The 19,328-nt window shown below is 40.7% G+C and overlaps 1 protein-coding gene across 1 annotated transcript in view; it reads left to right on the forward strand.

The window, feature by feature from the left end:
- The first annotated feature begins 618 nt into the window (after nucleotides 1-618).
- The window catches only part of LOC139695413 (microtubule-associated protein futsch-like), a 436,630-nt gene continuing 417,920 nt past the window's right edge, over nucleotides 619-19,328 (forward strand). Inside the window, exon 1 of the mRNA XM_071594159.1 lies at nucleotides 619-780. Coding sequence (XP_071450260.1) covers nucleotides 636-780 — 145 coding nt within the window. The 5' untranslated portion in view covers nucleotides 619-635. The remainder of the gene's footprint in view (nucleotides 781-19,328) is intronic.

Here is a 19,328-nt window from a genome sequence, read left to right on the forward strand (position 1 = left end):
GCCCCCCTCTTCCCGACACGTCCCTGCCGAACCGCAGACAGGACTGCGAGCACTCGGGAACAGAGCACAGTGGGATGAGCATCAAAGAGCTCTAACGGACAGGGCGCGCGAGATACTACCCGAAAACAAAACAAGCTCGCAGGGCGCCGGATAGGACGCGGCCTTCCCACCGCCCCCTCGCTGAGTGGGTTTTTTTTATTTTTTCCTCACACGAAGAGGGGGACCCCGCGACTCCATCCCCCGGCAGCACCGCGCTCCAAGAGGGTCAGCAGCCGCGGAGGGAAGAGTGGCCACCGGTGCGCCCGGAGAAACACGGAAGAACCACGGAGACAGGCCTGCGCTCTCGGGAGGCAGCTTCGTGCCTCTTTAGCGTGAGGCTCGAGGGGCCCGAGGTCTTCGCGCCCCCCCGGCCGGGAGGGCCAGGAGAGCCCGGTCAGACCCCCCCACCGCCGCCGCCCATCCCGCCGGCGCCCCCGCCCCCGGCGACCCCCGCCGCCGCGCCCCGCCCCCCACCCGCCGATCACCCCACCGCCGACGCCCCCGGATCCCCCCGACACCCCTGCACCCTCCTCCTCCCCCGCCCCCACCCACCCTCCACCGCCCTCGCCCCATTCTTGCGTGGACCGGCGTAGGGGATGGACGAAGATTCGTCAGCCGCCGTGGAGGCGCCGCCGGCCGCGGGGCCGCCCTCCCCCCTCTCCGGGGCGTACCTGCTCGTCGTAGTCGGGGAGCCGCACTCGGAGGAGGACAAGGAGGTTATCCTCAAGAAAATCGCCAAAGGTAAGAGCCCGAGAGGGAGGAAGGACCATAGAAGGAAATAGCCTTCGTCGTGATGATGTGACTCCCCCACCCCACGGTACTGTCAGGGTCTCTCCCACCCACTAGCAGACAACCACCCCCCACGAAAACCCTCTTCCGCCCCCCACCCTCCCCCCTGGGCTCCTCACACCCAAACCGACACAAACCGGCCCACCCGGCTGATTCCCTGTTTCACTTCCTGGCCGCGAAAAGCGCCACGATCGCCGGACGAGAGGATAAAAAAATGAAGTGACAGACCGCGTAAGAACACCGAACGGAATGATTATTGTCACCACTATTATGCCGGTACGGATGAAAAGAAAGAATGAAAACGGTGAAATTGATGCCAACACGTAACTTCACGGGAGAGGTCGCATTACGAGTTTTCGTTCGTTTTGTCGAGGCCGTTCACTGGGCATGCGTGAAATTGTGGAAGAGCTCAGCTGGCCGGCTCCTGTGACACCGAAGTGCCTCCAAGGTGCGGAATCCAGCCGGTGACTGCACGAAACCTAATTACCTCACTATCGAGGGCACAATTGAGTTAGTTGGTCAGTGCGGCGAAGCACGTCGACGGCAATAATTGGGCCGAATTTCACGGCAGTGATGTCACAAACAAAAACTCACGTTTGACGCGTAAGGAATTTTTTTCTCAGTCGAACGCTTACAAAAAAAAGAATTCTGACTGGTGGGAGGGAGGGGAAGGGGAGGAGAAGGATTAAAGAGATGAAGGGTGAAATCCGTAACGTGGCTAGTATAATAGAGGAACGCGTGTGTTTCTTCGTTTACTGAAGTATCCCTTCCACTGGTGCTCTCCCAGTCGACCCTCATTAAAAATCCACAGAGCCGGTGTAAAGCTTCACGCCAATGCACATAACATACGTCACTGTTTGTTTCTCTGCTTTGTGAGCCGCTCCCGAAGGGCGGTTTTCGCGGAAGGCATGTGTGCTGCAGGGAAAGGCTCTCGTGTGGCCTGTGGTGCTTTCAGGGTGCGCCGATCACATAAACACACACACACACAAACGATGCGGGAGAGTCGCAGTGTGCAGACTCAAAGGTCGTAAATGGTCGCTCCGCATTCCGTGATGCGCCGCGCTGCACCACTGCACGAAGGTTAAACAGAGAAACCGGACGTCATCCAATTAGGGATAAGCATTTGTGTGTCGGCAAGGTGACACCTTATGTGTGGGTGAAATCGAAGAGTTTCTTCTCAGGGTGAACGCTAATTGACTTCTTTTTGATTTCCATGGTCTACTAAACCGACTGGTAGCAACGGAATGCTATATTTCCCTGTGAATAATGTGTCACTCACAAGGAACTTAAACAGGGCTACTCCTATTGAAGTTTATTGCAAACGCTCTAAAATATAGTATTTATAATTTTATGCTCTAAAATATTTTGGCACAATCAGTCGGCCCATACATCTAACACCAAATAATTATTGAGATGTATATTTTTCTGTTATTTCTCTTTAGATTACAGTTTCGGATAATCGTAGGATATAGACGGCATCTAAAGCGGTCAACAAAGTGTAAAAGTTTCCTGGGATAAATAAGGCTGAAGCGGATTTTCACTCTATCGAAAATGAAGGAGAAAAATCAGGTGTCCAGTTTAATGAAGTGGCAACTTTTGCCGAAACGGGTGTTCGGAGCGTGGGAGCACGAAAAGAGAGAACAAGGACGATTGAGGGTCTGGGGGAGGGAGGGGGAATGAAGTAAAGGGGGGGAGGGGGAGTGAGATATTTTTTGCCGACTTTGAAGACAAAATTGGAATGGGCGAGCAGGAGACGGAGGAGGAGAGGTAGGCGTAAAACAGGACCGCCCTCATATTCTAGGGTAATTCAACCAATGCAGAGAGTAAGCCACGAAGCAGCTGTGACACAGAAGGGATCCCCCAACAACCCCTCCGCACTCCTACCCCGAATTCCACACATCCCCACAAATGAACGCCACACGCGGAATATTTATAGAATAAGGAGACTTTCTCACGTGAGGGAGTGAGTGGAAAGTTGTCGACACTTGGCATTTTCGATCGATCGTATATTTGTGGACACTGGATTTCAGCTATAACCCTCCTTCCTTTACCCCCCACCCTTTCCTCCCCACTCTATTTCATTCCCCACAAACTCCGCCAGCCCTTAGGTCGAACGCGATGGACGAGAACCGCGAGATCCGCCACTAGGCTACCTGGCTGCCTCCAACCGCGGATGGCAGGGCGGGGTGGGGGGCAGAGAGACGTCGTCGAGAGGGGAGGGGAGTATCCGGGTGTGGGGAGGGGAATACCACCCTCGTCTCTATTGATCGTGCTTCTCCTCACAGGAAAGGCGTGTGGGGAGAGGCCGGAGGAGTGGGGAGACTGGGAGAAGGGGAGAGAAGGGGTGGAAGACAGGAAGGGTGGTTTCGGCGGGAGGGAGCGGTCGGGATGAGCGGGAGAGGGTCACGGATGGGCGGCGATTGTGCTCGGAGAATCTACGGGGGTGTTGGGGGAAGACTAGTAAGGAAGACATAAACCGGTGCTCGGAGAGAATTTCTTTATTTTTTTATCGCCCTCGAATTTGTATTTTTTATTCGCACCCCCACCCTACGCCTCTTTCGAAAGCGAGCGCCGATTATGGCACGCGAATTCCGTGCCGATGCGAAGGCCAATGTCCCGCACTTTTAACGAAACCCGCCCCACCCTCCGACACCCTCCTCCTTCCACCCGAACTCTCCCTTTCTTTCAAACACTCCTTCCCTTCCCTCTCTTCTTTCCCTCTTCCTCCCCATCTCTTCATTTCGTTCTCACCCTTTTCCCATCCATCCCCTTTCTCCTCGATAAATTTCCCTGACCGCTCGTCAAAACACTTCATTCCTCCCTTGCCAAAATTTCATCAAACCGCCATCCCCCTCGTTCTCCCAACCTCAACGCCCATAATTCTGTAACGGTTTCAGCGAAGTGTGGCGGATGGGAGGAATAAATATATTCTTCGTCTCTTCTTCGCTCGCTCAAGCGTTTCCCTCCCGCGGCGGCCCTTTATAACTCCGCGAAGAACGCAATCCAATCCCTTCTCCACCTCTGAGCCCTGGGTAAACCTACGGACTCGCATTAGCATTCTCTTCGTCGTCCCGTTCCCCGCATACGTGATGATCAAAAGTTCTGCGTTTAGCAATCGCATTTTTTCCTACGACGATTTAACATACGGGAAACCACTTCAACAGGGTAAGATCGGTTCCAACGTGGACTCTTTATGATGGCGGATTTCTGGGTTAATAGTTCAAATTACACGCCTCAAATGACATAGAAAGATTAGGATGACTTTTAGGAGATCAAAAAGTAATTCATCAATCAATGCGCTATTTCCGAGCCATTCGGATGATTACCTAAAGAAATGAAATCCTAACGGCCAGAATCTAGTTTTTTTGCTAGACACTCGATAAATTATTAATCTACCTCCTCAAAGATACCTTTACAGCTATGTTAAAAATAAGTGGAAGGGATGAGTAATTTCCTGCAGGATGAAGCGAACGGACAAGGGAAGGAAAGGAGTAAATGAGGTAGGATTAAAGGGAATACCATAGAAGGAATATATCTCTCATTTTGTCATAGCATTCCAGTCTCTGTTACACTTTCTCTTCCGACTAACACATGTATGTACTACTACTATTGGATTAGATTCAATGACATAGCAACCCAGCACTCATATGAGTTTCCACCTATAAGTAAGGTGCCACCAGAGGAAATAAATGATTCCCAGTTTTGTTTCCAAATTATTTCAGATTATTTTCTTCCTCTTCTTCGTATATTTTTCTTCTTTGCTGGTAATATTTTCAAAGGGGGAAGAAAATAAAAGGTGTGTGAGTTACCGGGAGTACTAGGTAACTTAATCTATCGGTTATGCATCCTGAGTACCCATGTAGTTATATTGAGTTTCCATTGCTTCGATTATGGAGATTATTTTCAAAGGTAAATATCTAACAAGTGATAACAATTGCCTATTAAATTTACATTCTACGCAGGATTTGAGTCTGTTAACATGGGGTCGGAAACCTGTGAGCGTAGTATCTGCCGGGAGGCTGACCTCGTCGCAGGAATAAGCTTTCGGGGATATTACCTTTTCATTCCTCACTACTCAGTAAGACGATCGTCGGTAGGGATCGGGTACTCGCTGCAGAAGTGATTTTTAGCCCAGTCAAATGTGATGAAACAACTGCCCATGCATCCGAAAAAATAAAAATTTCAGCGAAACACAGTTCCTTTTTTTCTGAGAGCTAATAGGGTGCTTTACAAAAATTCGTAATTAGTTTTTTGTTTATAGACGTCATTACTTCGAAAATAAAAAGATGCGACTGTGGACGGCCGCTTAATTCTTCCACTGTACTCGATATGTACATTGTGCAGTTTGTGTAAGTTACATCATAGATTTATTTTAAAACTGCTTTATGTGAGCTAGCACTAACTGCACAAAGTGGGTAATACTGCGATATTATAAACCCTAAGATTGTTTATTAGTTGGAGTAAGTTTCGCCAAGTAGCTTCGGTCAATACACCAACCGTTGAAATTAACATGAAATTCACGTCGAAAATTGTAGCAAGTGCTTTATTTGTATTTTTCTTCTTAATGCAAAAATATATGCATAATTTCCTTTAAACAATGTCAATTTGAAGAATTGTCTATTATAAATCTCATTAACAAAGCCAAGATAATGCAGCGTAAAAGCAGGATTAAAATAATTCCTTAATAAGACGGATAGAATATTGAATTATTGAGTGCCAAAATAACTCTATGCTGACATCGAGTGTAAATTTTCTTCATTCAATTTCGTGGTGACCAGCCACTTCTTTAAAATAATGTCATTTGGCGTACATATGCCATGTCTTTTATTACCATATGTTATTTCTGTAGCTTACTATGGTCATCTGTAACGCTAAACTAAGGAATGGGTTCCTCGAAAGGGCTCGGATTTGTATTAAATAAGAGGATGCAATGCTATTGCTTCAAATCGTCACGTATGTATTGTATAGATTTTTCTCGCCACTTATATCAAAATAAAATTCTCAGCTCGAGAAGGTGTCAACCCTTGGGCGACGAACGACTCCCTGCAATGAAGATATGGCATCTTGCCAAGAGTTTGGATCCGTCTTATCTTTCAAACAGAAAATAAGTAATTTTGGTTATGGAGAATGCTCCATAAAACCCAAGGAAATTTCTCCCTTTGAACTGTAAAATAAAAACCTTTCTCCACTCGAGAGCCTCATTTCTGTCTTCATAAAACATTCACAAAAGCAGTTATGTACTTTTCTTTTTAGAAACAATCTTATCTATCGAAAAGGGTAGTGTTCATGACTTTGCCGAAAAGTGCCTTCAAAAAAAACCTTTATAAATGCCGAGGTCTTCTTTCTTACAGAAATGAAACATGAAATGGAAACATTTTAAATTTAAAGTAGCGGCTGTACTCATTTAATATGTGAAATAAAATATTATTAAAGTTTATTATTACCATGTGTTTACTCTATGATAATGTTTCATTATAATATTAGTGAAATCACTGAGAAGAAACAATGGTCAATCATTTACGCGGTGACCCTAGTCGCATCGATTTGCGGCAATATGAAGGATTTCATAACTGCGAGAATGAGTTCCGGTAAAATATACCTGGAAAACAAATAAAATCACCCTTGAATGTTTATTTTTAGCTAGCTGTAATTGTGCTTCTTGAGAAATAACGTATACAATTCGCAATGTAGCTACCCAGTCAACTAGTGGATGTCTGTATGCTATTCCAGTATTATATTATCTATGCAACTATCTTGTTTTGTTTTAAGAATTAAACAATTTCCGGACCCTCGTCGAAATACTGAAAATAGGTCATTTGTTGAAATATATATTCATCCAATGAATTTTAACGCACACTGATTGGAAATTGGTTAATACACATGAGCACTGATTGGAAACACGCTGGGAAACAAAAAACATCAACAGAAATACTAGAAATACTAGAATAGAAATTCTTCTTCATCAAAGGAATAACCTGAATTGAAATACTTTCTTAAGTAAAATTATTTTTTATTTTATTTATTTTACAGTCACGTTGCAATTCGGCGATTTTCCTGGTGGCAACGGTCAAGTTAGGTCAAAGATAACTCTTGCGACGAAAATTACATACATAAACGCACTATAAAAACAGATAAGAGACAAAATATTTTTACATACAATGACACTTCCACATTACATACAAACAAACTTCCTCATCACATACAAAATGTCGTCCACATCATATAAAAACAATATTTTAACAACTACAACGAAGTTCATCACCCAGTGGCTGCTTTACATTCAGACTTAAAACTTATAAAATTGGATGGAAAGGGCTCAAACAAACCTCCAGGAAACTGGTTCCAATCAATAATAGTTCTATTTTTTTAAATGTATTTTGTATAAGATGCTAATAAAACCATCCATTGCGTGTAACTTAAATGTTTTCCATTTAATATCGACAGCTTGCTAAGAATAATGTCATTTGGTACTTCCCAATCGAAAAACCCTTCTTGAAACATTCATTAATTAGATCTAAAGAGTGCTTTAATCACCAAATTTATCCCCAATGGAGCTACATTATTTCAAATGCGATAGCATTTGGAAAATTAAAATAGATAAATCATTATATCCGTCTTACCGGAGGAATAAAAATAAGTGTTCATAAAATAACGTTTTTCAACGGCTACATCACGCCAAAAAAGTGTTCCATTACTACCTTGGATACTTTAGATGAATGTTCAATCAAAGCCAATTCAAAGCAGGATTTAATAATAATTATACCCCCAAAGAATTGAAAACTCTATTTAATTTTTAATTAAACAATGAGATTATCGAGTTTCACATTAATCCATGGTATTAATTCAAACAATTTTATGGACCGAAGATCAATTATAGTGAATCGGTAATAACGTTCACTAAAGAAATTAATATGCGCCTAAGTTGATGGCCCATCTCTCTTCGAATATACGCTTACTCCTGATCTTTCATACGAACTCGCTTACCGATGAGAAGTTTTGTCTAATTAAATATATATATATGAAACTCTACGGAACTCGATCTTCACCTTCTCAGTCATGACAGCTTCATCCGATTTTAGTATGAAAACGACGGGGCTAATCTTTCATGAGTAGGCCAAACTTTTCCCCAAAAGGTTCTCCTTTCAGAATTTGTTACCGTCTTGTGGTTGCAATAAATTATGAGCACTTTAAACCCGCAAAATTAATCATTATTCTATATTTCGAACATAATTATTGAATTTCCGATGTTAAGTAGAAACTTAGGTGCCAAAAAATTGAGCTACACTCTTTTTAGGGTACATAGGGCATAATGAATACCGAAATGTAAAAATTGTTTCTTACCCATTAGTTACGATTATAATAATGATTAATCTGCAATTCACTTCTAAAATAAATTTGCCGTGATACAAGTATGTGTGAAATTAATGTAAAAAAGAGATGGATTTTTGTATGGTAATTATTAATGACTTTTGGCGTTATACCGCCCCATTTTTTAATTAAATACATTGAAATACTTATGAAATATTACCCACTGTAAATTTGTCTAAGCTTCCCCAAAAACGCACAGAGAAAAGTCAAATTTGGGTCAAGTTGATGGTGCAGAGGGAATAAGAATTTTGATTATAAAGCATGGAAGTTTTTTAAATAAACAAATCAGAGGAAAATGAAAATCGCCGAGGAGTTAATTTATACCCATACTTAGTTAACCTAGCTTACTGCAGAACACTATTCTAATCTCATTCGATAGTTACAAGGTTTTTACGATAGTGATCTCCGACCACTGGGGGTATTGGTTAGAACGTTACGATAGGTTTCAAGTGCTGGGATAATCCTGACGCTTGGTCGCGACTTTTGGTAGAAAAATAATTTAAGTCTTTTTTTAACGATTATGAATTTATGACAGGTACGTGGGTAAGAGTATTAAGAAAATACCACGGAAAACTTCGATATTTTGCAAAGTTTTTTGCAGCTCGGAAACATGGTCGTTGAAGCACGATTACAAGGGTAGGAGATTGGAGGCGACTGAAATGTGGAGTTGATGAAGTAGATGGAAAAGAAATAAAACGAAGAAAGAAGAACTAGTGATGCTGAGTGAGGAGAGAGCGTTGCTGAGAGAACTCCCAAGGAAGTAGTAAAGAGAAATACCGAGCGTTCTGTCTGGTGATGGAATGTTGAAATTACTGTGATAGAGGGAATATATTAGCCAAACGACGTCGATAGAGGAAAAAGATGATTGGACAGAATGAAGGGAGTAAGAAAGTATAGGGTTTTGAAAACATTTTACTCTGGTGTTGGATGTCCATTTGTCTTGTAAGACAAGACTAGTATATAATGTAGCATCGATTAATGTCAAATGCGACATGGCGTGGCCTTTTAAGTCGAACAAATTCGATTTACATTGCTGTAGAAGCATTACAACGGATTCATTCCTGGTTTCCTGGGAAAATGGAATAAGGCACACATTATATGCACTGTGTAGGCTGTCACTTTTGTTTACTTTTAATATTGTTGAGGAAACCTATTTATATTTATAAGTAAATGGTGTAATTTACTTTATGATAGTTAACTATCAGTACATCAACGTAATTAATTATTATATATATTATATAAATATTTGCTGTCGCCTATTCACCTTCTTCATTGTGATTTTACAATCGCGACTGGCAACGCACACTACCTATTCAGGGGAAGAATTAGCTTCTTGTTGACATATAACTGCTAAAACTTTTATGGCCAGGAAGATATAGTCGAGGTCTACAGTGAGCTGAAAATACACGCACTAGAAATCGCCTCGGAGATTTATATATTTCGGTTCGACCAATCTTTTTCATTTTGGCTGATAGAAGTACCAAATTGCCTAAATATTTACTAGTACAGCTATGATAAAATTCCTTAAATAATTAGGATAATTAGTTTTTGCAAAAAAACAGGTGATTCAAGAGTAATGACGAGTATTATAGAAGGATAACCTAGTATACCTAATACTCGAATGCGTTGAGAGAATCAAATTATGGAAAATATCATACGCCACCAGAAACTTTCGATAAATATATTTCATTAAAAAAGGCATTAAATTGAAGCCGTTAAGGCGATTAGGCTTTATATTAGGGATTACATCAGGGTGAATTTCCCCCGCCAATGTTGGGGCGAATAATAAGTTCCAGTAATCGCATAAGCGTCATTGTTACTGACGCACATTATCACTTATGTGAGCTGATGCAATTCTTAGGGGTTGTGATCACATCGAGGAAAAATAAGGTCACGTAATACTTAGCGGTATATAATGTTGTTTCAGAAATTATGAAAGATTGCATATTCATTAAAATATTAATTTAATCATACATAAATTAAATGATATTTAATCTGTCCCAGTTTCCGGTATTAAATTCTTCTCATACTTAATTTAGTAAATCTGAGATTGTTAGTTCAACAATAAACGATGTAATCATGGATATTATGTGAACGCAGAAAAATCTAGAAGGCCTAGAAATTGAGCCGCCCGTGTTACAAGAATTGCAAAATTGCAGAAACCAAAAAAGAAAAAAACAATTTATGGTCTGGACTTCGCTGATTATCCGGGGTTCACTGACTTTTTTATGGACGTCTTACACCGCAAGATGTTTTCATGAGCTTTTTCAATTTTTTAAATTTATTTTTTATTATTTTTTATTTATGTACCAAGCCACCTCTAGAGTGTGTGGCAGGGAGTGGATACACACCAGAATAATTTTTACCCGAAAATGACCCTACTACGGTCGAACAATGTTATTATGATCCCCTATCGTTCGTGGAAAAAAGACATCTTAAATTTATCTATTCTACACTTACTCTCTCTAATTTTATTGACATGATCTCTCCCACCATAGTAAAATGGCAGTAATAATGCATTTTCAACATCACTGCTAAAGAGACCTCCTTCCAATTTATAAAAGAGCTTCAATCTGTAATTTAACCTTCGCTCCGTGGGTGAGTCCCAGCCTAGCTGCTCTAATATTTTGAATACGCAACTAAGTTTATCATGACAACGTTTTACAAATCTAGATTCTCTACACTACACGCGATCCAAATCGGCAATTAATCCGACTTCTTGAGTATTCTATATACTTGTAGCATATTCTAAATCGGGCCTAACCAGCGAGAGATAACATTTTCCATTAACCTTTTCATCACATTTACCTCATCGTAATTTCTTGTTAGGTTGTCCACATATTCCCCGTACGTTTTTCACCCAGGAGAGATCGTGAGTGAGAGTAATGCCTAGGTATTTAATTGAGTCTACACATTCCATTTCGGTGTTCCCAATGCAGTAGGCGTACAAGAGAGACTTGCTCTTTTTCCGAAAATGTATGACTGCGTACTTTTTTAAGTTTAATTATAATGACCAAGTGTCGCACCAGAGTTTTATAGTATTAAGGTGATCTGATAAAGCCGCTGTGTCTTCAGGATCACGGATATTACGGTAAACCACTTCGTCGTTGGCAAATAAACGTATCTTACTGGTGATTACGTTTTGCTACTAGCTTTTGCTTTCATGAAACAGATTTAATTAAGATGAAGAACTGAAGTTGCATAAAAGAAGGAAATATGGAAGTATCGATTTTTCAAGTTCCAAAAAATTACATTTGTGAATAATTCCACATTTAAAGTTTCTTTATTTTTCGTAGTTTACAAATTCACAACGGATTTACAACCTGTCTAAAATCTACAAGTATTTATATGCATTGGAGAAGAAAAGATGTTCAATATTGGCATTAATTGTTAAACAGATTCTTTAGATCTAGTTGTCTTGATCTTAAGATTCCTCGTTATCACATGGTTATGTCCTGCTCTGTCACCTGGATATGGCAATAACAGTTTGCATTTGGTCTCAAATACCCTGATGTTACTCAATATACCCTCCATTCATCCCTAATTCCATATTCAAAATCATTCCAACAAATCCTACTATTTTTTCAACCAAAATGAGCGCTTATCATTTGACCTTATGGAAATCAGTCCCTCAGAAATGATGACGACTTTATACGGGTGTACTTATTGAAATTGCTATCTCAATAGCTTAGCACTCCGATTAAAAAATTTTTAAAATAACACACGCGGTCAATTAACCCTTAGAGGTTTCTTTGCATTTGAATCATAAAAGATTATATATATATTTTCACACACATACACATTCAAACATGAAAACTCGCCGTATGGTGAACAAATATGCATTCACATGGCATCGTTAGAGCATCAGCCCAGCAAGTTAAAATGTCCCTGGTTCAAGTCCCGGTCAAGGAAATATTTTTGCACTTACATACATACATATATAAATATATATATAAATATATATATATATATATATATATATATATATATATATATATATATATATATATATATATCCAGGGTCCAGGGTTCAATTACCGGGCAAGGCACTCAGGGCACCTGCAGCTCCACACAAGCTATGTGATTTTTCGGGTACCAGATCTTCCTGGGAAACCATAACCGGAACAGGGAAAGGAACTGGCCCCCCATTCCCTGATGCGTGAATTTCACACGCCGTCATGTGAAATTCAGGCTTAGTACTGGGTGAACATCACCTACCAAACCGACCTTCGGGTTGATTACTGTGTTCATGGTTTTATATATATATGCTATGGATATATTTTTTATTAAATATCCTTCTCTTCCTTGAGAAAGGTGGTCTTGCCATCGATAATTCGGAATACGTTGGAGTAACGGGTAGATAAAGAATCTTAGAAATGATTTGGTCATTACTAGATACTATTTTGTAAAGCAATCAATTTCTCTAAACCAACGCTGGTTTTTTTTTACGTCTTTCACCGGTAAGGAATTTTGTTCCACTTGAAATTCATAAGTGTTCATGTTTCAACTAGTGAAATGGCATAAATATATATGTGGAGCAACTTTTCTATTTTCTCCACTGAGAAGATAAACACAAAGCATTAAGCTGTCTTGTGTCCATATGAATTCATTGTACATTCGTTTTCAAGTAACATCGCTAAGGAAAATGAAGAGAAGGGATAAGCTTGGAATTTGAAGGGATTGGTGGCATCGGAGAGTTTGGGAAGGAAAGTGAAACGAGGTTGCGTCAATCATATCGACACAGTAGCCTTCCACATATGCCCAATACCACACAAACCGCCGGTTGGGCGGGAGGTGGAGGTTTTAGGGCACAACTAATGATTGCTTGCCCTCTTTGGAGTCGTGAAGAAAAGAGAGTGGACAGGCTGCGGACCTCTGCCATGTATTTAAGCCCGAATGTATTTATTTCACATGTAATTATTATGGAGAGTTGTAAACACGCTTCTAGGCCTCGAGCACATATCTGATGGTAGTAGTAAACTCGCGCGTACATTAAATTATAAATTAAAACACGCTAATGCATAAACATCACAAAAATTGAGTGCTAAATGAAGCGGTGTCCCCCTGAAATTGCACAATTTTAGGGAAGGCAGATGATCACTTTTAGAGAAAGATGCTTTCAAATAAATTAAAATTAATTTGAATAATTTCTAATTCATGATTTCCCCGCCGTAAAAGCATACACATCGCTTTTTCACTCAAATATGTAACGCAAATTGGATAACTTAACTATTCTCTGCTGAATTTAGTTTTCCATGACCTTAAACTGAAATGTCCTCAAAAACCCTATACTTAAATGCGTAAAATTTCAGTCATTGCGACTAATTACGTGGAAACTTGTTCTGGTGTTAAGAAATGATTTGGTTAAGCGAAATGTACGCGGGAACCTTTTCTGAATACTGAATATTATGGAAGGTTGCATCGTTCATTGCAAAGGGTTCGTATAGCTGCCACGATAGTGGAAAGCGTTTTCAATACTTAAAAATAGCTTAATGGTGCAAAAAAAAGCATGTATTCATTCGTTTTCTGGACTCGCGTGATTTGACACCTATTGAAAGTCATCGTCAATTGAAAGAGTTATACCCTGTAATGGATATAACAAATGGATGGCCTAGGGTGCAACAGCTCAAAGATGGCCGAACGTTTTGGGGCAATCCGAAGAAGCCATGGCCGCGGACCAGCTCAGTTGTACAGAAGCGATCTCAGTGCCCATGGAATCATGGCGTTGACTTTGTGCAAAATGTCTACATCCACATGGGCATCATATAAAGAAGTAATTGAAGCTCCAACTTTCTAATCTAAGTGGTCCTGTGCCAAGAAAAAGTTATGAGATAGTACTTTAGATCCACGTTTGGAGACATGTCGCAGAACTAAAATTATTCATACGGATAGCACCACCTCGTTTTACCTTCCTACAATTCAAACTATTGAATAAAACTTATAGAAGACGATGACGGGTTTAGAATGGTCCAGTTCTCTATTATTGTATTTTCTCTCGTCTTTACTGCCTCCATTATTTTAATCTGTATGTATTATTTTTGGAGAGATCAAAAATTTACAGGTTTCTTAAGCATGAAGACATAATAGTTATTCATTCAGTCAGGAGGATTATGAACTTTAGAGTGTTGGAAGCAAGAAATCTAGAACTCTACAAAATATCTGCTTTTGAAATGCATTGAGATTTGTCAGAAAAGAGTTAGGGGATTTGCGGCCTCTTGGACACAATCTAGTGAATGAATTTAGATGGGCAATATTTTATAATATTTTCTTTTAATGTTACAGTTACATAATATTTCGTCGGTTGTTGTTCTTTCACCCTATGGACACTTTAATGCTGCACCTAGCAGGACAAGATGTAGATGGGTGATAAACCCAAGCGAAGAGGTGAATCTCAAATCTCCCCGGCGTTGAAAAGTGTGCCCTATTTCTTTTACTTCTCAGGCCGTGCGAAGGTTTACCAATTCACTCACACACACACACACACACACCTATATGCAAAGCTAAAAAAAGGTGTTTCCCATCTCAGATGATTAAAGCCGGTGGCGCCCTCAACCGTGACAAACCCCTTTCATCATGGGTCATATTCGGTCTCAGCTAGCGTAAAAGGGGGATGAATGAATAATGCATTCTCTTCAGTCAAAAGGGTCTCGGATCCCGGCAAGCAGACGGGGAAGGAAGGTTCTCCTATCTCACTTCCGCAGTCGGCTTGGGATTACCAATTACTTAAGACTGATGTGCTGATGAAACGACTTAATTGCTATTCGCCTAAATATAAACATGGGAAAATTTGAGTTGCGTGGGAATCGCAAATACCATTCAGGGAAATTTTTCAGATAAGATAGGGGCAAGAAATTCCTCTGATACTCTTTCCCAAATCGAACCTCGAATGATGAGTGCGTAAGTTTACAATTTCAAATACCGCTCTCCCTTCATCCCCTCTCTGTTTTCGTTTAGATAAAAATACCAATGACGACATCAGAGAAGTGTAACCTAAATGTAACGCCGAGAAACTCCGACACCTTGTCTAATCTGGAGCTTGCCATCGATGCACTGTGAAAAGGTTTTTAAGATGTTTTATATACTGGTTTAGAGTTTCGGTAGCTTTAGAGGGCAGGTTTCAGTTGTCATGCGAAGGGCGGAGTTTATCCGCAAGCATTTTTCAACCGACAATATTGAATTCAATGCGCATAAGGATAAAATTCTAACCACAAATTGCATTTGTGAGAGGTAGCACAGGGAGGAGCAGGTACATAGACTATAAAAAGATATGGTAAGAGATTTTTATGACAGATATTTCCTCAGATGTTTCAGGATCTCAATAGTAGAAAGCACGGGACAGGATCCTCTAGCGCAGCACTATATTCCTTATCTTCAAAGTCACATCACGTGCTAACCGAATCATCTTTGAATACTTGTAGGGTATGTTAATATAATGTTGAGGTATGCTATTAGATGGTTGTTCCCATTGAGTGTAAATATTCTTTTGTATTTATGCATACTTTTCCATCACTCTCAAAATGAATATATCCTGTATAGATGCGATACCAAGGGCGTTCATTTGCACAGAAAAAATTCCATTTTACATTTTTCCCTAGATTTAGTAACCAATAAATAATTGAATAAGCAGAAAAGATGCTAGAATTACCATGTGAATTACTCACTGCATACACTATGCATGTGCAATTGAAATTTCATTGAAATATAAGGTTTAACTTAAAAATCTCGCATATAACTTGGAGGCACAGGAGTAGGTTTACTCGTATTTCCAGGAGTTCTTTTTAGAATCAGAGAGTTGTTCATGATGGCCAAATATACATCAAACTCGCAAAAAACCGTGGGTCACACAGGTAGGTTCCGATTTCCATCGACCCACCTTTGACCGAAGTGGGAGACGTTTCCGGCTCCCTCCCGAATGGAGGGCAGCAATGTATCCACTAACCGAGTCAGTCCCATTCAACAGTGCCAGGGCCGGATATCCTGAGCATGGCAACCCATGGTTTCCCATGGCCTGAAAGTAACATTCCGAGATAGAAGCTACTCCAAAGGCCACGGCCACTCTTCTCCTACGTTTCACGGAACACCTAAAACTTTTTTCTTTATAGTTTCAATAAAAAAGCAATTCCTACGTATGCAACTTTAGATAATGCAATCTCAAGATTTCAAGAGTGAGAGATTTCTGCAACTTTTTAAATAAAGTGGATGATTTAAAAGTCAAACTGAAATCGAGAATAAGTCATATTAACTTATTTAATTATAAAATATTTAATGGGTAACTTCCTCTGTTTTTTTAATAGAACAAAATACCATGGTCTCCAGGGTAAAAAACAATGACTCTGCCTGATGACTGTCCCGGAAAACTTCAAAAGAAATAATAATAGACAGATGATACAGATTTATATAAATCTGGCTACGAATGGATGTTCAATGCAAAATTTTATTGCCTCTTCCACTAGGATGTTCAAAAATTTTTCTACAACCGTGAAATACATAAACGCTATATTTATGAGAGCCACAGGAAAGAAAATTAGCTGAAACTTAGTGATACCTAAAATATCAATACATGGAACTTGTAAAGGCAATCTAAATGTTCCAGGTGCAGCTCGCTAAAGAATTTTGGTGATAAGTATATGTGTATCTTCGCGCGAATGAAAATAACAGACATATGGAAAAATACATCACACTTTCAGGCTTCACCTCGTGGAATTTTTTGATGTCCATATTAAAAGAGTTGGTAGTTGTAGTAAGTCTGTGAAAAATTACAAACTATTTTGATATGGACATATAGAAAGGTTATGTAAGTTATTGAGCACAGCATGGAAGTCATTTTATTATTTCTATTTTTGGATAAGGAAATTGGTCACATGATGGTCACTCCACAATTTTAAACAACAGGGTGATCGATACTAACGGTTATCACGTCTGTGAGGCTCTTGATGTCTTTTGGTATTTCATGTTTGCGTGTTCTCCCACTAGATAAGGGATCAGAATGCATGCCAGTACACTAAATTTCTGATCTTTCTGATTCCCGGAAAATTTGAGATTATTTAATGCCCTTATTCACGTTTTTATCAATGTCCAAAACTCATTATATACGCCCGAGAAAATTTATATCATCATCACAAGTAATGTACCGAGTACAGGTAAAATAAGGATGGTGTGTGTAACCTATTGCACACACTCTGTCCATGTAACAAAGCTGCGCTGCATAAACACAAAAACTTTTAGATGCCATTGGCTTCTCCAGTTTCTGCTTTTCTTGTTTTCGAGAATGCGTATAATTCTCCCTCCCCTTCTCTAATTACGAATTATTATTCCTTTTGCAGTAAAATCTAGCTACTACTCTAACTCCTCCATTTCATTTTGTCTTCTTATAATTTCCAATTACAACTTCCTCTCATTCCTCCTACTTATTCGATTTCCTTTCCTTCTATGCATATTTTAATCACAATTGATGTACGTTCATCACAATTCCCCCAAAAAGAAGCATATCGATAATACACAACCACATATATATTCGTTACCTATTAAAATCGTTAATAATAATTTCTCTGTTTAAAATTGGCCTGATTTCCTCCCCTAAAGAAATCCTCCAAACGCAAACTCCCTGCATTATTAAACATATATCTGTATAAAGTGTTTTCTTCCCGGATTCTCTTGCTGCTACACCTAGTTCAACCCGAGGTATTGCTCATGCATGTTTACCACCTCACATTCACTCATTCATGTCGTACTCTTTTGATTTTGGCGTCTTCATCCCCAAAATACAGTCAATAATTATTATAGAGGAAAAGATAAAAACACCGCACAGGCTACCGACGATTCATTCCTGTGTATTCCGAGTCGTAGTCAGCGTATCATCCGCCAATGATTCATTCATTAGAAGGAGAAGGGGAAAGGCAAGGCTCCATGGCTGCAATTCCCTAAGTGGTCCATCCACCTGCCAGTTCCTCAGGTCCTCAGCGCCGACCCCCAAAATGGCATCCAATACATCGGGGCTGACCGACGCCCCGCTAAACAAAAGAGGGGTGTCACTCCCTGGGAGCAAACGGACGCAATAGCCCCTCCTCCTGCTGTCCCCCCGATTCATTCCGAAACGCCAACCGTCGTATAAATAAGATTCGTTTCTGTTCTCCTCGGACGCCGCCGCCACTGTTTTCAGGCGCATATCCTGCAGATTACGGTCTCCAGTCACGGCTCCCTCTAGCCCCAACCCTTGCCTACAAACCACCTCACGCCGGCCCCTCCCCGCCGCCGATTCACCCCGCGGACCCCTCGCCCTCTTCCTGCCGCCCACGACTCTCGCAGCCACCCTCTTCCCGCCCCCCTCAGCACGCAGGCCCCGTTGTATGCTGGCCATTGCCCCGGGAGGCCAATCAAAACCTCCGCCCCTCGCCCCGCGGCCACCAGTTACCCACCCCCGCGGTACCCATTTCCTCACGCATTTTACACGCGTGTCACGCACCCCCTCGCGATAAATCTAAAGTCATCGATTCATTAACGAAAAGGATTCGTATTTTCGTGGGCTTTGCGGAGGGTGGGTAGGCTGAGAAATTCCATGAGAAAGAGGGAGAATGAGCGAACGTCTGAGAGGCACGCTCTTTAAATACATGATTTTCGTTCCTCCCTTCTCTCTTCCCCTCTCTCCTCGAAAGAAGTGAAGCCTCGTGCGTGGAGGAGCGTTGTTGAGCGGAGATCCAAAAGCGAACGGAACGCTGTTATCCGATCGTATCCGTAGGTGTACAGTTTCCCCCCTCGCCTAAAAAAAAGAGATCGCCCCAGATCCGTAGAGTCAAAAGAGTTTAATGATTTTTTTATCACGTCGTAAGCTATTGTGTGACTAAGGTATATTCCGTTCCATCCAACGGCAGATATATTCACTAGGAGATAGCGACAAACACGGGATGCGAATAAATTCAGTCGGGTACCTTTTGGTATGGTATTTAAGCTTGCCGAGGAAGGCTCTGGGAGTTTTCCAATACTTGGGATATCTACCACTTAATATTCATCCAAATTATTAGGAGAGGTTTCTTCAAGGAATTACACTGGATATATTTACACCTGGGATTATTTTTTATATAATAATTTCATAAAATTCAAAAAATATTGCACCGTTTAAAGTATCTACGTTATTC

This window comes from Hetaerina americana, unplaced genomic scaffold (assembly GCF_022747635.1).
Source record: "Hetaerina americana unplaced genomic scaffold, ioHetAmer1.1.p SCAF_6, whole genome shotgun sequence".
Lineage (NCBI taxonomy): Eukaryota > Metazoa > Arthropoda > Insecta > Odonata > Calopterygidae > Hetaerina > Hetaerina americana.